Raw genomic sequence first — 16,040 nt, 5'->3', positions numbered from 1 at the left:
AATATTTATCATCTCTTATTTAAGTATTTATTGCATAATATTGTGTTAACAATTAATATAAAATAAAACAAGTATTACCTGTTTTTAAAGTCGATTTAAAAATATTTTCATGAGCTCAATATTCTACGTTTCAGTTGTAAAAAATTGGAGTCGTTATTATTTGGAATTTATAAATTATTTAGACGTGAAATTTCATATAAGAAATGATTTCTGAATCTGGAAATTTGAACATCTCAGGGGTCACGGAAGGGTTCGTGGTGGGAGAGGCACAAGCGAATCCCCTCACTACCATTCGTGATGACTAAATTAATTTAAAGTAAATTCATTGTGAATTGTTTGTTCCTCAACCGCATTGCATTTATTCTTTCGCTATTTTTTGTTGAGGATCACAGAGTGCTGAGAGTTAGGGGCCACGGATCGTCACGAAAGTCTTGAAGTTTGAGATGTCATTTATTACAATTGTAGCTAAACATGAAGTCGTCAAGCTTATTTTTTGCAAATGTACCTCCTGAAAACTCATTATTTATCATACATTTTTGACACATGACCATGCGTGCTCCGTGTCAATGTTGGTTTTTTAATTAAGTCATCTCAAAGAGTCGAGTCGTCATCAAAAGTAATCGGATTGTTAAATGATGGAATTTCTTCTCTTTGTAATCTCGTCTTTCTGCTCAGCATATATATGAATGCTATTATGATTATAATTCCAGCGATTGCAAATAACGTTCCTATGATTATTCCACCGTAGTTTGGTCCCTCTGGTATTACTGTAAAAAAATATAACGTAGTTAACAATCGCTAATTATTTATGACATTTAATTGTGCTAGTGATGATTAATGATTAAGATCTCGAATGAGATGTCTTGTGATCAGAAGCGGGCGTAGAAGAGGGTCATAGGAGCAGACGCCACGAGCGGCACCTTGTAGGCGGCAGAAGATATATGAGTCCTTTACATGTTTTTTATTTCCTAGTTTGATGATTCTATTAATAATATTAATAACAAGATTTACTCTCACATGACATTTAATTTATCCGTTCTCGCGTATAACAACATATATGATTTGTTTATTTATTTTTTATCTCCGAATTATCGTGTATGTTATAGGTTTAGAACAGAGACGGGTAATGTTTTTTTTTTTGAAGGGGCCGCATTCAGAAAATATTTTTTGCGAAGGGCCGCGTTGATGTGAAATATTCCATCTTAATTAAATATTGTTATTGTTAAATAAATATATTAGATGAAAAGGTAAAAACAGACCAAGTAAAATGACCGAACCAAACTCATTACCAGTTAATATATAATAGTGAACCAGATATGAAAAACACAATAATAGTAGTTTACAATTCACAGTTTAGATGTGAAATAAATATAAATTTGTTTGTAGAAAAAAGTTTTCACAACTTTTCCAAGGACAGGGGGCCGCACATAATTCTTCTACGGACCACATGTTACCTGCTGGCCATAATCAGTGCAGCCCTGGTCTAAAACGTCGACACAAATTTAGGTCTGCGAGCAAAACAAGCGGATAACATAGCATCTTCAGACCATAAAGTCTCTTTGTGTTTTAGGACATATAACGAATAACTTCGTGTCTCGCTCACAAGAATAAACCTTTACACAAAATTGCAACAAATGACGGCGCGTTAATTTCAGTGTAAATCTATAACAATATGGGAATCGAAATTGTGAGAACTCTAACTCACTTTGTATTGCATTCACTAACAACAGGTTCCCTCACATCATAAAACATGTCAAAATTACAGCTATAAAAAAGAGAAGCGGGTTCTCTGGTTATTGCGACATTTCAAGAACAAGTCTGAATTCGACATCAACAGCAAAATTTATATATATATATATATATATATATATATATCAAAAACCAACCTTTAACTGTTGTTGAGTAATCTTGCATTCCGGATCCCTCCAACTGTGACGTTGTTACATCACCTTAAACACAAATGTATTTCTGTAACGTTTCGTCTGATCAAAAGCAGGCTTCCCGAACAAGCAATTTGTTGTAAATACATTTTGTTCGTGTGCAACAAGACTGCATAGTATAGTCTTATTTATTCCCGCTACAGCATTCTTTCATTACACGCATACACTACCATAAAGGCACGGGATGGGGAATTAGTCTCGCGCAACCCAATTCATAAATACCAAAGTTTGTCGTACATTTTCATTTTCCAGGTAAATAAACAAAGCGGTGTTATTTCCGGGAAATCGATACCACATTCGCAATTCGGGATTATTACAAGACCACGTTTCTATGCACAAACAACACTCTCAACGAGATAGCGATAGGAGACCCCCGACTTATCGATCTAGCGGCGTGTATCTTTCGCTCTGACTTAATAGCGACATTGCGTGCTCCATCACTAATTAATTAATAACTCACTAATTATAGGACATAATTCATCCAAAATCGATTGGCTTCTGGTCCGAGATATGATGAATGCACATGCAGAATCGGAGCAGATTCGACCTCGCTTTCGTGAGATATCGCATGCATCTAACAGACGGACAGACAGACAGAAAAATACCTATCAACATACTTACATCAACCAAATCGGAATTTGATTACATTTAAAAAAAGAAACATATTAATATAAACTTTCGGATTTGAATGGGAACTCGCTGAAGAAACCTTTGGGCTGTAACGCGGAACCACCTTCGGGCTGTAACGGCGATACCGCAGGGTGCCGCGGAACCCTGGTTGAAAGCCGATGATATAGATGGATGTCAGGTATATATAGGCTTCGAATATTAGTAATTTCAAAATATCTTAATATTATCTTTTGGCACTTAATTTACAGTGGTACTTCGCATATATTATTAACGTATTAAAAATGACTTTTAGAACTAACCTGTTGTTGTATTGTCGGATTCGTTGGCAGAGGTTATTGACTCACCTAAAAAGCAAATTGCATGATTTATTTACATTTTGAAAATGTTCGGAAATGTTATAAATCAAACCTTTATTATAAAATTATATATTGAGCATCGTCATTTGTTTTTCATATATAAATAGCAAATGTGTATTTAGGAAAACTCTATATAATTTGAAACGTTTTTTTTTTTTTTTTTTTTTTCAGATTTATACAGTCCTGTAGCTTAGAGTTTCCCAAACTTTTTGGGCTGCAAACCTCTTGTTTGTAAATATTATTTTTGACGGTCCCCCAAGTTTCGAACTGTATTTTGTCATCATATTGGTAAAAGCTGAAAAGCTGCCCCGCACATGTAGGTCGTTGCAAAAGACAATATCATTTTAATTGTTGTTTTTTGACATCAATGTATACTGGTATTTGTCCTCGACGCTCAACCAAAAAGATGCAATGGCTTTTTTGATTGAAACCAATCCCTAACGGTCGATCAGACTCTTTTTATATTGTTGCGTACGGGGGTGCAGTCATCACGGATCCCCAGGGGTCCGCGGGTTTAGCTTTCCTCAGAGAGGATGAGTGAACACCCGTGTCCTTGCTATGATCAAACAAAATGACATGTTTCAATTCTACAGTTTGATTTTTGAGGATCAAAACATGCCGCCAATTTGTATAATCAGACCATGACAAGTTTATTGTTTGAGTTTTTAAAATTTATTTCAATTGTGAGCAAATCTTACCTTGACATTCATTATAAAGTGATGTCAACCAAATCGCAACAACTTTAAGAATAAATAACGACTTTGACTGTCGTGCAGGTCCCATTTCTTTGGAAAAATAAATAATAAACTGTAAATTTAAAAATATTAGATGGATATTATCTATAAGTGATGGAAATCGTTAAGAACTATATTATCAGAATAGACGAAATTAGCCATTGTCGGGCCAGTTTTCAATTTGTACACACAATCAGTGAGATAAACAACAATGAAGTTGTTTTCGTACGGACAGTAAAATAGTGAATAAATAAGATCAGTTAAGTTATTACTTAATCATTTCTTTAGAACAAAATGATTTTGTCAGGAAATAATTTTGGAAATCTTTAACCCGCATTCACGGCTACATTGATGAAACTACATTGGGCGACAATATCATGTGCGGGCCCGTTTAATAACTATAACCTCAATACGAGAACACTTAATCAAAAACCAACAATAGCAACATTGTTAACGCAGATTTTAAGGAGAAACTTGGGCAACAGTGTCCCATACAAAATCAGTCTATCACATCACTGTCTATGTATATTATAATTATAATGACGATTTCATACAAGATCATAGTATCTGTAACTTGAAAATAAATAAACTGGACCGACACAAGCACACGAAGGCCTAGTATCAACAAATTAGAAATAGATTAAGTGGATCAAGGGTGTTTTTAACATTTGTTTCATTAAGTCAGACCAGTGTGCGAATGAATTCTGCGATATCTCCCTATCGACTCTATTGGTTGGGTGCTTTCAATTCTACGGTATTTAGTTGAGCCTTTCCTAGCAAACTTGTGTGGGATAAAAGGGCCTCAAACGAGCAAAAATGTGATCAAAACAATGGTATAGTTCGATGTATATCTGCTGTAACACACTCCGCGACATAAAAATTTACAATAAAGAGGGAATAATTCGCGCTATTTCGTTAGAAAAATATATGAATAACAAATGTTATTCTGCACGTATCTCTTATCTCTACTTGGAAGCCTAACACAGATCATACAAGACTAGTGTAATGATTTCTTTCGCGTCGATGCGTGTATTAGGCTTTCGGCTTTTCTTGTCAAAGAGGCATTGACGAACCACACCCGTTAGAATATTATTAGTCTTAACCAAATAAATGAAACCCATCCCATTTAGCCTTTCGCTGCACAAATACACCCGAAAAAAATATTAAAATTTATTCTAATTTATCATGTAAAATTAAATACTAGTTCATAAATAACTTCGAGTTTAATCTGAATTGTAGCGTATTTCCTTATAAAACGTTATTTAAATATTCATGTTTAATTTTATCCTGGGTGAGCAGAATTGTTTGATTTACGTTGAAATATAGGTAAATGCCGCCTATTTCAAGTCCCACTCTTTTTTGTAATTAAAACATAAATATGAGGAGCCCAATGCGAAAGACAGAGTAGATTTATGGTTACAGTCTATGACTGCATGTGAACTAGACTTGAATATATGTTCTTGAGTGGCATATAATTATGAAACTTTGGACAAAAAGCAATGAAAATAACGAATTAGTTCGTGCATAAGTTTGCGAAATACACATAATACAACACGTTATGACAGTCTAACACACGAACGAGAAAATGATAATTACACAGTTTTACTGGGGAAGGGAAGTCGCGGGGAACAAAAACTGGCTATCGAGAGGCGACACCCAAGTTTAAAAAATGTAATTTAATTAAAAAAATTAAACGTTTTAGAGTTTGGAATCTACTTTTACTACTGTCTACTGGCTTTTAAGGCTGCTCTACATACAGCTTCTTACAATGGAGATCAACTGCATTATTAAAATCTTATCCTCTTCTTACACAAAATGTTTAGCTCTAAAACGAAACCATGATCAGAGTTTTATCTGGTATTTATTATTAACGTCCAAGCTGTATTCGCCTCGTCGATACTGTGATAAGGTATCAATTCCAAAAAGTAAATATTTGTTAAGACCCTTTATTGTTTACTGAATTCCAATATTATTGCTCGTTCGGTTGTAAAGTTTTTGCTGAAGGTATACTTTAGTAAAGTGAAATTCTCATTTGCTTTGAACGTCGTATTCGATGAAGCAAATAACACGACGGCATGTTATGAATACGATGAAAAAATAAATCATGGGTAATCAGCGACCCGCCATGATTAACCGCCTTGTAATAAAATAATATACGCAGAACGAATTTGAAAGTTTAGCTTGAGAACCAAAAATTTGAAGATATCGGAAACGTTGCCTTTCTATAGCTGTTTCGTCGCAGTTTCAATTTTAGTGAGCTACCTAGCTTGCCAAAGTATGTGAATAAGCAAAAACCGATATATTCGTTAATTCTGCACGCCCCGATCAAAGAATATAACATCACCATGCTAGTCTGTAATTTAAATGTTTTAACTACGTCTGCTGTAACTAATTTACTCAAGATTGTATCAAATAAGCGACTAAATACCATATCTGTCAGTTAGGATACTTCAGACAAATAATTCGCCGTTTGCGTGCGACATTGCAGTGACGCTCAAATAGTTAATTCATGTACAACGGTCTCTCGTGGACATATGGATAACAACTAAGCGGCGCGCTTACCCTGAATACGATAGATTAGCTTGGCTGATCAAGCGCCTAAATTTTACAACTGTGTGAAAACACAAAACGCGCGTCTTTTTCCCCAAAAAAATAAAACAAAGCTAAGTTTATCTGATCAATGGCAGATATTTTCATAGCAGTAAGCTTGTATAATATTCACTGGCATGCAAAAAGAATTTTGGTGGTGTTGCTATCAAGATACCTTTGCTTGTGTGTCTAGTACACAGCCATCTGTCATAATTAAAATATAAAAGGCGACAAGAAGTACCTAGTAGTTGTCATATCATACATTCATGGATCGCGGGTTACAAATACGTACTTGACACCTGCACAGAAATAGTTCTTTAGTAATTTCATTAAAGTTCGCTTGAGTTGGGGTTTGCACGATTCCTTTCTTTCTTTCCGTGTATATTTCAATTTTGCGGCGAACTTGCGTTTATTTTCTGGAGTACCTAAAACACGGCAACCATGGTTCGAAATAAGACTTGTTTGATAGTTCTACAGTACAAGTATACGAGATAATCTAACCACAAAATGCCTCAAACAGTGTAAATCTTGGTAAGAAAGAACTGCATAGTAATTCCTAAATTTTCCAAAGTATTTCAACAAATATTGCGAATGTTGATATGCCGTGAATAGACAGATTAACTGTGATATATTTGTCAGAATGTGGGGCGGTGTTTTGATTTCTGTCACGTTACATATACTATGAGGAGACTTTCTTCATTCAAGGAGTCCATTGTTTGTGCGCGCACGTTGTTTCTCAAAATAAAGCCGGCATTCTTCGGTCAATCAGCATTCCATTCAGAGACCTAGGCTATCAAAAATACCGTAAATTTACCCGGTAATTTAAGATACATAAATTCTTCGTACGATGACAAATCAATCACCAACTAGATATAATTGTTAAGTTGCGATAAATGTAGCTTATTCTAAAAATTGAATTTTTAACTGCATAGCATAATCAATTTTGTTGCAAATATACAAAATGAATACGATATTTAGCTAATATTAACTGTAACTAGTGACCAGCAAGTGAGGAATAAAACTATTTTAACTGTGCCATTGTTTTCATTTCAGCGAAATTTTCCATTTATAGATTCTCCTTACAAAGTAAACAACTCGTGGGCGAGGATTACCTCATATTGGAAATCCCCGGAATCGAAATGTGTTTTCAACTCAGTAAGATAATTGTCAAATATGTGGGCAGCGTGGAATGTGCTAAAATAAAATACAAAAAAAAATATTTGACTTCGCAAAGTAACTAGCAAACTCAGGCTTACCATACGTCTTGGTTTAGCCGAGACAGTCACGGTTTTGAAAAGCTGTCCCTGCGTCCCGCCCGGTATACTTAAATGTCCCGGACATGCAATATGGCAGTCATAAATATTTAAAATTAATACAGTCAATATATCACGGATTTGACACTCACTTCACCAGTTTAGTGACAGAGCTAGAATTACTATATTTTTATGTCGTAATCATCGTTATATGTTATGATTCAATTTAAAATATAACGTCGACTGTACTGCCGATAAATTATTCAAAATGCCGAAAAGAAAGTGTCTGTTTTCATATGATTAGTATATATAAGAAGTCTAGGAATCGAACCAAGGTTTGTCAAATCCGCACTGTCCCGGTTTTTAGTTTCATACATATGGTAAGCCTACTGTCAAATCCTTCTTTGACGCTTGAAAATGACCGCAATAAATATTAATCTACTCCAATAGCTAACTGAAAAGAGTCTCTCAAGAGTCGTTGAATTTTACTACTAATAGACTATTCAAGGAGCAGAAGGAATTATCTTTTGTGCAAAATTAATAATTCAGATTCGAAGGATCTCATTTCATTCAATGATGGCATGATGGACGCCGATGAAGGGATAGAATAGAAACCAGCAAAACGAACGGGCGTTGAACCCTACTTATCGTATATTTGTCTTACCAACGGACGTAGATTTGTGCTTTGAAATTTAGATCTTTTGTCAAAAAACACCCCTGCAACCGCTCGAAAAAAATAGTATTTATCCACTTAGGGTTAGGGTGAGGGCTAGGAATGCTAATTGCGCTGGAAATTCAAATTTTCAAAATCATTCCTAAACCAATCCCTAACCCTGACAGCATAATTACTAATTTGTTATATTGAAACGCGGCGAGGGTGTTTTCTCGCAAATCTCACACTTTTGCATTGGTGGCGGGACTTCGTACAAGATCCCGAACTTTATTGTATTGTATTAGAGGACATTTTTGTTTTCTGTTTAAGTATATTGACTCTGTAGTAATTTCATCGATGTGTTTGTTTTATACTTCCAAACCTCATAAGATGTGTTGAAACCCTTATGACTTAGTTGTGGCAGCAACACTATACTGTATATATGACAACAGAAGTATAAATATGTATATACTACGATAAACTAGAAATGGGCACGGCTACTGACATGCTTCTGTTAATACAAGAGAGCAATGATCGATAACGACCCATATGACTCGGCGACGTGGCACATCGTCTAAGCGTTAAGACTCCGCTCGCCTTCGCACCTCTGCCCTGCGTGGGTTCGCAGGTTCGTATCACACGCGGAGATAGTTATGTACGAACGGATTCCCTCTACGCAGGGAGTTTCACGTACGCGCTGGTCAGTTACGGCTTCTTCTACCCTCAAGTTCATGCATCTAAAACAAATAACTAGCTGACTAATCCTACACCGGACATGAACTGATAACAGGACGAGAGGCCGTGTTCGCCACTTGAATTAGCCGCCTTATCGACTTCCCCTTCCTCGGGATAAATAGGTAAATTGTATCCTATATGTACAGTTCGTCTCCAGAATGATCGTTATTGCGATACGTCAGGACTACAAGCGAGGTTCCTGTCATGTCGATATCGACTTACAGACGTTTCGGCACATGAACATTCGGGGCCAGACGTTTCGTCTCATGTGGGCTCAGGTGAAGAGATTCATCAACAATATCAACGATGATATCAACAGATATATTAAAATCACATATATCAACAATGCGCGAGGCTCGATTGCCGGTATTTTGCTATTACTATATATATCGTTTCGGTAAGGCTTCATTACAATTAACGAAAGTGAAGTAAGTGATCCATCGCAAACAACTCGATCCTTGTTTTTTAACATGTATATGTATAAGTATATGTATAAGTTTATTTCGACTCCATAATTAGCAATAGACGATAAAAAAAAAATAGATAAAAACAAAAGTAAAAGTAACTGATTATAGAATCGGGAAAGCGAACAAAACCTAGAGTAAGGTTTGAAACGTACAGATTTTAGATGGAAAGGTATTGATAAAAGAAGTAGTACGTGTTCGCTCACCCAACATACGGAGCAATCGGTATAAAACCTAGCTATACGCATTGGGCGCCAGAGAGAGCTCCCTTGAAACACGTCACTTTTTACGTCATGTCATGAAATATACAATTCAATTGTGTTGAAACCAAGAGGTATTGCAGTTATATTTCCATACTTCATAATCGAGCGTGGTCTTCATGTTACGGCAGCAAGTCCGGTAAGAAACGTCCATTGGTCATACGTATACCGGTGAAATATACGCTCGTCGATAGTAAAACCAACCAAGCGATATCTTAAATCAGCCGATAGTTCGGTCAAACTTTGCTGAACACGTGTGTAAATTACGCTCCACAATTTTGGGACTTTCATCACCAATAGCGATCTTCTTTCGAATATAATAGCTTGCCGCTAGATGTTAACAACGAGTATACAATTTGAGTACTCCCGTAGTCTGTGTACCAGGTTGAGGTTAGGCCATAATTTCATTCCGATTTTCCTTATTTTGGTCTTTGGTCGGGGACTGTATGGGTTGGCCACGTGAATATAACCCCTACCCATAGGTTCCAGTTCCTTTACACAACTTTATGTAAAGTAGGCGAACAAAATTAGTTACCTCCATATTGGTACACACACTTCTGGAGCGATGTTAAACGTACTTCCGAGCTTGAGCCCGCTAGGGCAGATAGTCCAGTAAGAAACGTCCATGGATCATATCAGCGAAATATACGCTTTTCGATAAGTAAAATCGACCAAAGAGATGTCCTAAATCAACCGATCGTCCAGTCGAGCTTTGCTGAGTGATTGTAAATTACGCTCCACAATTTTCGGACTTCCATCGCCAATAGCAATTTTATTTCGATTGTAATAGCCCGCCGAGTTAACAACGAGTATATAATTTGGCTTTCCATTCTTTCATATATGAAGCCGTTACACAATTTAGAGATATCACGAACAAAAACTACTTCAGATAAATAAAAACTATATACCCCGTTAATGTGCTATTGTAAATAAAGTGTAGTTTTGTTATAACGTTATCAAATATTCATTGATTATATTCATCGATTATAAAAAAAGTATTTAAATCGGTATTGTATTTTTGCTATTATTTATGTATGGGGAGATGAGTATTAAGCGACGTATCACCACCCGGTAAATCACCAAGTTTGTATTACTGTAACATTTCGAAAGATTTAGGCGGCTTCGCGAGAATATGAAACGTAATGAAAACGCTAATTTCCAAAATAAAATAATGAAACTTTACCACGTTCTCGACTTGCACCTCGTTTTTTCACATTTATGTGTAAATTTGAATATCATTTTTTGTAAAATTTGGGAATTCAATAAAAACGCAGTTTGCCTCTAAATCCAAAGTCAGAACCTCTCAATGCCACGGAAAAGGTCTTCCATTTTTAGTATAGTCTAACCAAATAAACGGACAACTGAAAATTTCGAATATTTTCTACAAAGATATAACACATGGATTTTCCATACGCTCATTTCATAGAATTGAGACTTGCAGTCTCACAGCTTTTACAACTTGTCTTAACATCTTTAACTAAAACATGATGAGCACATTTTTTGGTTGAAACTTATATAATTTTCGTTGCAAGTTTGTCAAAATTTGACCATTCAATCGACATAAAAGTTAGGTAGCCTATATTATGCAGTATAGGGGTATGCAACCGGAGGTCCGCAGGCCGAATGCGGCCCCCAAGGAAAATTTATGCGCCTCGCGGAGGAGTGCCAATTTCGAATGATGTGCAGCTCCCGAAACGAGTTTTCAATTTAGTTTGTGCCAATTTCGAATGATGTGCAGCTCCCGAAACGAGTTTTCAATTTAGTTTAATTTGGTACGTGAAAGTAATTCCAATCCCTTTGCATTGCGAAACCTAGACTTGAGTCCAATTTATCTATGCCTATGACTTTACAATGTTTGCACAACTTGTGCGAACAACCCATGTGATAAGATCAATAGCCAACATTTTAGTGCCTGCAACTACCATATAGCATATGTTTGATAAAAGTGAGGCCCGAGGTTTTACCCAGTTATTTGTATCTGGCCCTCCTGATTTAAAGGTTGCACATCCCTAATGTAGTAGATTAAAAGCTGAAATGAACAACTCAAAGATAACGTTACCATCCGAAATTTCTTCCTAACATTTTGTATAAAATTTCGTTGTGTGGTCTGTAAAAGGCATTCAAGACTTGTCTGGTATTATTCGACATTGAAAAATGAGGTAAAGCGACTTTAGATCGAGTCATGCCTTTATGTAATAAGCAAGAATCCACGTTTGATTTTTCGCTCCAATTTTCAGAAACCATTTCCTTTTCCCACCATTTTTTAACGCAGAATAAACCAGTTGTTTCGTTTCGAAAAAAATCCTCTCGGCGCAGCAGTTTCGGAATTTTAAGAAAATCTTGCAATTCTTCTATCACTAGTCCAGGATTTACTAAAAAATCCTCTCCATTGATGATAAAATGAGAATCAGGAAACTCATTAATCCATCTACCCATGTTTGCATGATATATCCCTCTATAAATATGTTGTGGCTGTACTTTGTTCGCATTTTCTGACAAATTTTTTAGTGAAACGCCCTTAACATATGAATCGAAGTTTTCAGACTTGTTGTTCCTAGTTTGCTGTAAAAAATAACCGCCATCAGAATAAGTTTATAAATGTTTTTGTATACTTAAACGGATCAAGAAAGAAATTGAATCATTAGTGAAGAAAAAAACGACATTAAAACTGATTAGTTGGGTAAAACTCACTGAAACTAGATGTGACTTTTAGACTGATTTGGGAAGAGTTACTTTTTACTCACTCTATGTGCTGACTGCCTTCCATCAAAACAACACTGGTTCTCAACCAGTGGGTCGTGGCCCACTGCTCGGTCACAGAACAATTAAAAATTGCTAGTTTTATTTATGTCACAATAGTTAGTTTTGATTGTAACAGCAATCAATGACGATGCTGTTTTCTGCGACTAAGTGGTAATTTCCATTCTAATTATGAACGTTGAAATTTTTGCAGAAAGGTCCTGATTTTTCTTGTAGTTTTCCCCTTGTAATAAAAAGTTAATGGGCCACAAGAATTTTTGGGCAACAAAAATGAGCCACGAAAACAAAAAACACTGCATTGTATTGGATTGAAATTCAAAATCGTTTGTTTTGCTTTCGTGGCTCATTTTTGTTGCCCAAAAATCTTGTGTTCTTCTTCCAAGAACTCACCGCCATGACAAATCCTGATAGGGCCCGTCGTGTTGGATTGCATAGAATGATAATTATTTTTAAATTTGGCATCAGTTGATGCATTATTTGAGGTAGATTGTCAGGCAGTGTGCGAAAGTATGCCGGTGTTTTTTCCATCACTAGTTCATGATCTGCAGCTGTGGGTAAAATTTGCCTGAAAATGGTGTCAAAATTCTAAAATCGTTGGTAAATTGCTTATTTGTTAAGTCATAGTTAATTGAAATTGTGAAGGGACTTTATGGACATTCTGTATTTAGACATGGAGGTAGGTACATCGGTACTAGTATAGTAAGATGTGAGATTACCAAGTTTGCTGAAATATCAGTAAGCAAAACGAAATATGAAGTGCTTTTCTTGAAATATGATAGCAAAACCGTTGGTGACGTATATTGTCCCATCGAACTCAATTTTGAAAAAAAATCAAACTAATAATCTTCTATCTGCTTCTTTCATCTTAGGTACAAACAACTTAGAACCGGTTGCATACGTTGCGGGCAGTCGACCCAACAAAAAATAGCAAATTTATCCAGAGTTCAACATTGTGTTGAATATCTATCAGGCATTACAAATAATGAATATTAAATATTAATGAAATATCACCTGTAATAATCCAATCCCTCAATCTTATTTTGATCGAAAAAATGACTTTCGTACTTCAACGCTCTGATATAAGGATGAAATTGCAAAAAATTGTGCACTGCTCGAGTACCGCATTTTTGTACTCCTATTCCAATAACGTCGGGGCAGCGATGTTCTCGTTGTTCGGCCTGTTTGATCATTTGTGATAAATTAATTTAGTAAGGATCACAAACTGTATTTTTATTTTTTTTTTGAGCTTTCCAGATTCACATGTTGAGTACAAATTGGACTATGACTCTTAATCTTTCTAATTGCGAGTATGGAAAAGGAAGAACGCTTTATTTAAAATAAGGATTGGAGCGCAAGCGAAAACTTTCCATGTGTTTAATCCAATAATGAGTCATTTCCGTCACATGACACTCTCGCGCATACCAAAAATTTTTGGATACTTCCGTAATATATATACCAGGGCAAATACGTATCAGGATTAGGCCATAATTTTATTCCGATTTTCTCTAATCTTTCCGATTGAGTATATTTTAGTTCTATTACGAGTTCAGGGACTGTCTGTGTTAGCCAAGTGAATATAAAACTTGATGTAAAGTAGGCGAACAAAATAAGTTACGTTCATATTGGTACACACACTTCTAAAGCGCCAAATTTTGCATGTATAGGCTTGTGAAGTTTTATTAAATGCTTTTTTTATTTGCATGCTTATAATAAAGCAGGGGTGGCCGACCTGCTTTCGACCGCGATCGACCAACACCTTTAAAATAGCTCGCGATCGACTGTTCGATAATAAGGTCACAAACAGAAATGCATGAAAACTGAATACGCAGACACACACGCATACAAAAATTCAACCGCTGCTCAATTCTGCGCCGCATTCTTAAGATGACAAAACAAAATAGAAATTATATCAATTTTATACGGAATTGACATAAGAATGTCAATGTTACAAAAGTAATAAAGTGACATGATATTTCAATAATGAAATCGAATGCTTACCTTTTCCGTATTGAGGATTATTGCTTGGATCCATTCACTGTTTCTTGTTGAATGTTTATCTGAAGATAAAGAGATTTAGAGATTCAGCCTCAATTTCAGTTTTATAATGATATACAGATTGTTAATAAATTCCCTTTACAATTTCAATTTTGTTATGAAGTAGTTCTTAGTATATCTTAACCAGGTTTCTTGTTTTTTAATCAGTAATTTAATACATATGTGAGGGCCAAAACAATATAAGGTATCGATAAATTTCCTTTGCAATTTGAAAAAAAGAATAGAACTTCATGGACACCCTGTATAAACAAAATATACTTATTATCAGTACAAGCAGACATGGGACAAATTGTTGGGCTCTTGGATAGCTGGATTCTTCAATTATCCTTTATCAGATTTAAAATGAGAATGGTAGAATACCCACACTAATAATATTTCAACACATAAACTACATCGAAATCTTGAAATAAAATACGAATCTATCTGTAAATAATATCATGATATCTCGGCATGCTATGTAGATGCTGCAACTATCTTCTAATTTACATGATAGATAAAATGCATTTGCATAGGAAATAGTTCACCTGCTCTTCGATCACTTTTTCCATCACGTTGCTCAAAAGTCAAAGTAACTACGTTGAAATGCCTCAATTCATAAAATATAACTGAAATAAGGCAGAACAGGCAAAGCTTTAAAATATTTCCTTTCATCATGATTGCAATCTGCGAAATAAAACAGATCTCTTCACTCCAAAGAGATTTGAAGTTGATGGGTCACGAAATAAGGCTCGATCTCACGTGACATTTATAAAAGCGAACGGAAGACGCTTTCCTGTGTGTAACACTAACGATTGATTTGCAATTTATTTTAAAGGTTCCCCAACACCATCAAATACTTGCTGTCAGTCTTATTTATAATGAAACATGCATATTTACTAGGGAAGCGTTTTGCTAACGTCTCGAGATGCAAAGATGCATTTTGCACGTGCAATGAATAAGAATCTCTTAATATGTACAAACATCTTACTCCTCGTCTTCCGCAATAGATACAGAATAGCATAAAACGACTTTTACTTGTAAATCTCTTGTAGCGGTTCTGAAACGGTGAAGAGTGCCCCACAATGGAGGTGGCAGAGGTGTTTATTTTATGTGGTGTGAAGCTAATCAGAAATATGCATATTTGTTAGATTTAATCCTGCCCGTTCCTTTTTGTATAATAACTTTTCCTCATTTTGGACATCTGTAATTTGTAGCTTATTGTTGGCTATAGTTATTTTTTGAGGTGGGCTGCGAGACTTGACAAATTCTAAAAGGGGGGCGCGGCTCAAAATTTTGAAAACCACTGAGGCCTAGATAAAATAGTTTTATTCAATTGTATAAATAGTATGACTTGATAAAAACAATGTTGATCGCCTACTCCTTATAAGATGTGATGGTGCTAATACGTACTGCACTAAATCAAACAACAGACGCACGTCAAAACATAACACAACGCACGACATCCTGTTACATGCTGAATGAATTTTGCGTCGCCGTTTATCTGTGTTCAAGTTGTTTCCTTTTGTCATTATTTCGGCGTAAACGGGTGTGCGCAATTCAACTTAAGATCCTACTTATTTCCGGAACAAACATTGATCAATTGCATTGCAGGATACGCTTCTCAGCTAGTTAT

The 16,040-nt window shown here is 35.6% G+C and overlaps 2 protein-coding genes across 2 annotated transcripts; both read right to left on the bottom strand.

The window, feature by feature from the left end:
- Positions 1–4,054, bottom strand: LOC120331591 (uncharacterized). The gene is made up of 4 exons (XM_039398688.2): positions 3,625–4,054; positions 2,870–2,914; positions 1,887–1,949; positions 1–767 (listed from the first exon to the last, which is right to left on the bottom strand). Exons 1-4 carry the CDS (start codon positions 3,707–3,709, stop codon positions 592–594), a joined length of 369 nt encoding a protein of 122 aa, XP_039254622.1. The 5' UTR covers positions 3,710–4,054; the 3' UTR covers positions 1–591.
- A 6,000-nt stretch (positions 4,055–10,054) lies between these two features.
- LOC120331590 (heparan sulfate glucosamine 3-O-sulfotransferase 6-like) lies at positions 10,055–15,323 on the bottom strand. Its single transcript, XM_039398687.2, has 5 exons — positions 14,953–15,323; positions 14,372–14,430; positions 13,385–13,551; positions 12,764–12,938; positions 10,055–12,175 (listed from the first exon to the last, which is right to left on the bottom strand). The coding sequence occupies exons 1-5, from the start codon at positions 15,080–15,082 to the stop codon at positions 11,669–11,671; spliced, it is 1,038 nt and encodes a 345-aa protein (XP_039254621.2). The 5' UTR covers positions 15,083–15,323; the 3' UTR covers positions 10,055–11,668.
- Positions 15,324–16,040: the final 717 nt, after the last annotated feature.

Source organism: Styela clava, chromosome 6, assembly GCF_964204865.1.
Source record: "Styela clava chromosome 6, kaStyClav1.hap1.2, whole genome shotgun sequence".
NCBI lineage: Eukaryota > Metazoa > Chordata > Ascidiacea > Stolidobranchia > Styelidae > Styela > Styela clava.
Note: the sequence above shows the minus strand (reverse complement) of the source record. Positions and strands in the feature narration are given on the sequence as shown.